The sequence below is a fragment of the Bison bison genome, unplaced genomic scaffold (assembly GCF_000754665.1).
Source record: "Bison bison bison isolate TAMUID 2011002044 unplaced genomic scaffold, Bison_UMD1.0 scf7180017864037, whole genome shotgun sequence".
NCBI classification, from domain to species: domain Eukaryota; kingdom Metazoa; phylum Chordata; class Mammalia; order Artiodactyla; family Bovidae; genus Bison; species Bison bison.
In genome coordinates, this window is record NW_011494609.1 from 11,838,489 (window position 1) to 11,842,533 (window position 4,045).

At 43.3% G+C, this 4,045-nt stretch overlaps 1 protein-coding gene across 2 annotated transcripts in view; it reads right to left on the bottom strand.

The window, feature by feature from the left end:
* SH3BGR (SH3 domain binding glutamate-rich protein) overlaps positions 1 to 3,786 on the bottom strand; it is a 72,988-nt gene extending 69,202 nt beyond the window's left edge. Inside the window, exon 1 of one of the 2 annotated variants that reach the window (XM_010834950.1) lies at positions 3,551 to 3,786. In XM_010834950.1, coding sequence (XP_010833252.1) covers positions 3,551 to 3,595 — 45 coding nt within the window. In that variant the 5' untranslated portion in view covers positions 3,596 to 3,786. The remainder of the gene's footprint in view (positions 1 to 3,550) is intronic. The other variant, XM_010834951.1, reaches the window with a different exon arrangement.
* Positions 3,787 to 4,045: the final 259 nt, after the last annotated feature.

Below are 4,045 nucleotides of genomic sequence, written 5' to 3' on the forward strand. Positions count from 1 at the left end.
AGACTTGTGGTTGCCAAAGGGGAGGAGGGTGTGGGAGAGATGGAGTGGGAATTTGGGATTAGCAGATGCAAACGATTATATATAGAATGGATAAACAAGGCCCGACTATATAGCACAGAGAACCATAGTTAATATCCTGTGATAAATCATAATGGAAACGAATCTGAGAAAGAACGTATATGAATATATAACTGAATCACTTTGTTATACAGCAAAAATTAACACAACATGGTAAATCAACTATACTGCAATAAAATGAATCAAAAAATAAAAAGAAAGTGTCATTTGGGGTCCTGAAGTCACCGGCCACTGTTGGTGACTGTGATGCATCAGAAGGATCTTCGGGTCACTCTCTTGGCCCCTCCCACTTACTGTCTTGTACAGCTAGAAACCTCTCCAAAAGAGGTGACTGCACTGTAACATAAAGCATGCTACATCTAAGTGACAGGTGACCTGCGAGTCCATCCTGGCCAGGAAGGTTGCTATCTGAGCAGAAGCTCTGCTTGTCCATCACCTCATCTGCAAAATGGATAGAACACTGCCTTTCTCCCAGGGCTGGTGAGAACTAAGGAATGCGTGGAAAAGCATTTTGCACCACAATTCGAGTAGCTGCACAATCAGGCACCCAGTACACTGTTACCTCATTGTCTCGTCCTGACTGCCACACCAGGCAAGAATTCTGATCAGCATCTTAAGATAACAAAACTGAGGTGCAGTGAATTAAAGAATTTCCCAAGGGTCACACCCAGAGTCATCAGTTCAAGAGCTATGTTTTTCCCTCTATGAAGTGATAAGGTTAGTCACTCAACTGTGTCTGACTCTTTTGCGACCCCATGGACTGTAGCCCACTGGGCTCCTCTGTCCATGAAATTCTCCAGGCAAGAATACTGGAATGGATAGCCATTCCCTTCTCCAGGGGATCTTCCAACCCAGGGAGAGAATCTGGGTCTCCTGCATTGTGGGCAGATTCTTTACTATCTGAGCCACCAGGAAAGCCCAAGACTGGAAAAAGGACTAAGAAATCCAGGAGCCAGCATTAGTCTGTCCTTAATGATGGTGGCTCAGGGGCTGTGCATCTTGAAAACAGGGAGGACTGATCTCTCTCCCTTTGTCTTCAGCCCCTTGCAACAATGGCCTTCAAGATGAGGGGATGGTTAGACACGAAGACACAACCTTTTCCTGCTCCCAGGGTCTCTTCACCCACATCTATCTCTAAAGTAGTAAAACATGGAACCACAGTTTGGCATCAACTGTTAAAACAGAGATGTAATACACAACTGCATGTGTAATCTTCATCAAGAGATTACAATCAGTATTTTCCTTTTTCATTTATTTCATTCATCCAACAGAAGTCATAATGCTCTCTCTGATGATGTCACAGGCAAGAACATATTTTTAAAGCATATAGACTGAAGAAATAAGGAGTAAAAGTTTTGTAGACCAACCACCATCCACACAGCATAAGTGCTGACAGCTGCTCTGGGTTGTCCTGCAAAGAAACTTCCGGGTGAAATTCCCTCAACCAGGAAAAGTCTTTAGCACAGACACCGTAGGAATAATCTGTTCTTATTCGTTATGATAAGACAGAAATTCTTCAGTTTATGTGGCTTGAGATAATTATTATGAACATCATCACAAATGAAGACCTTCTAATATTAACTAATAATTATAACAATGACAATAATATTAACAATTACTAATAATATTATTAACATTTAACATTAACTAATAATTATAATGTCCAATAGCTATAACAATATTAATAGCTGATAATTATAGCATTAACTAATAATGATAATATTTATTAAGCACTTGAGACCATGCTGGGCACTCTTGGTTTACTGACCCTTACTTACTGACCCTTGCTTACTGACCCTTACTGACTCTCACTCTTAACTTACTTCCTAAGTAAGTTGAGTTGAGTTCTATTCTTATCTTCATTTTACAGACAAGGAAATTGAGGCTTAGCAAGGTGAAATAACTTTCTCAAAGTCACATCGTCCCACGTGGCACCAAAACATTTGCTTACAGCAGCAAAATGAACTTGGATTTTTCAAGATCCTGGAATAAACAGTACCCCTCCAGGTCCTCCCAGGCTAATTAAATCATGTTCCTAAATTTCAAGAATGTAGGAAATCAGAAAATCCGAAGAAAGGACCTGTTTGTTCATTGTCTTTGTTAAGGATGTCTAGGGTCACTCAGACCTGATCTATGGAATATGTACAAGATTGACAGGTTAGCAGTAAAAGTTTCCAGCAATGAGTGTGTCAACAGCTTATGTGAAGCCCACGATGAAAGCCATTTTCCATGATGAAAGCCATTTTCTTTAAAAAAAAAAAAAAAATTTTTTTTTTAATCTAAGCAATCCAAAAATGTGCTTTTTGTAGATCAAATTTCTGAGGTCATCAACAGCCGTAAAAGACTTCACCATTTTACATTTGGAATTTTTTCATAAAATTGGAACATCATGAAAGATGCTAGGCAGATCATTAAACAGTTGTGTCAGAAGGAAGGACCAGGCTCTTTTCTCAGGTTTTCCTCTTGTCCTCTCTCAAAACGGTGTGAACTTTCAGGGCTGGAGGTGGGTGGTAGGGGAGAGGGGAAGCCATTCAGTAGCTGCTGTTAGGATCGTTCCCTGGGCCAGTCACTCGCCTAGGGTGTCATCCTGGCTGAGGGACCGCTGAAATCCAAGCTGCAACCCGAGAAGTTCCAGGAATCAGATATAAAAGGAAACAGCCCTTGTGCTGGTCTTCACCTCTCAGGACTAATAAAACTGTTTTCTCTCCACAGCCTTGCAGATGCTAAAATGCTGGTCCAAATATCAGTCCCAGACAGACACTGCAGGTTCAAGTCTAATATCAAAGCCTGAAGCATTTCCAAGGATAAAAGAAGTCCCTCCCTTACCCCTATTTCTTAAGGCACAAAACGAAGGCTGGACTTAGAGAGATGGCACCTATTTTTGGTCTGTTTGGATTCCTAGAGCATTTAAATCTGTAACCTCAGAGATATTTGGTTTTTTTCACTGTGACATCATTACCCTCAAATAATAGTATTACACATGCTAACTTTACACTTTCCTTAGGATTACACCACATACACAAGTCATTACAGCCAGGGGTCATTTTAGTAATCTGGCCCATCATAAGCTAAAAATGTTGTTACATAAAGTGTCATTTACTTGCAATATTAGATTTGTCTAAGTCTCACAGGATGAATGGCAGAAACATTCCACCAAAAAAAAAAAAGCCTCTGATTCTACCAAAGATGCGACACAATAGACACAAATCACACATTAAGTCTTAGCATCCAACACACCCCCCCCCTTCCTCGAATCCCCTTCCACACGCAGCTGCCCCAGATCACACGTTTTACACACTTCTACACCATTCAGATCAAGGCAGAGAGCAAAGGGCTCACAGGCTTACTTACACACGCCTCAAAAAGAAATGTAAGCCCAGAGCTGGGCCATACCCGCTGCTTCTACTTCCAAGTCTGAGTTTTTCAGAAAAGAGGACGAGAAGAAAGCCCCCGAATTCCATCAGACACCTACCGCTATGGACCCAGATGATGTGGCAACAAACACTTTGATAACCATTTTGAGAGTCGGAATGAGGACTCCCCCCAACACACCCCTGCGAGGGAACGCGGAGCTAGACAGATTCTGACAGCGACACAGACAAGTGCCAGATGGGGGCTGGCGGGGCCCCAAGGCTGTCTGAGCGCCTGCCTCTCGGCTCAACTTAAGCCCGGCCTCTCCCGGGCATCCTGGGCTCTCCCCTCCATTGGCCCGGGAATATGTGGGGATCTGGCAAGAAAACAGTTGATTGGTTGATAAAAGCAGCCACTGCACCCTTTCCCCTACCACTTTAAAAGCCCGACAACTGTCCCTAAAAGGCAAGGCTGCGCTCTGCACCAATCAGAGGCCTGCGCGGAGATGCCCGGGGCGGAGAAAGGCGGGGCCCGGGGCGGAGGGTGGCGGAGAGAAGGGAAGAAGCTGGAGAAGCCCAGATAATCACCTCTGTCTCTGAGGAGGCTTTGTTTACAG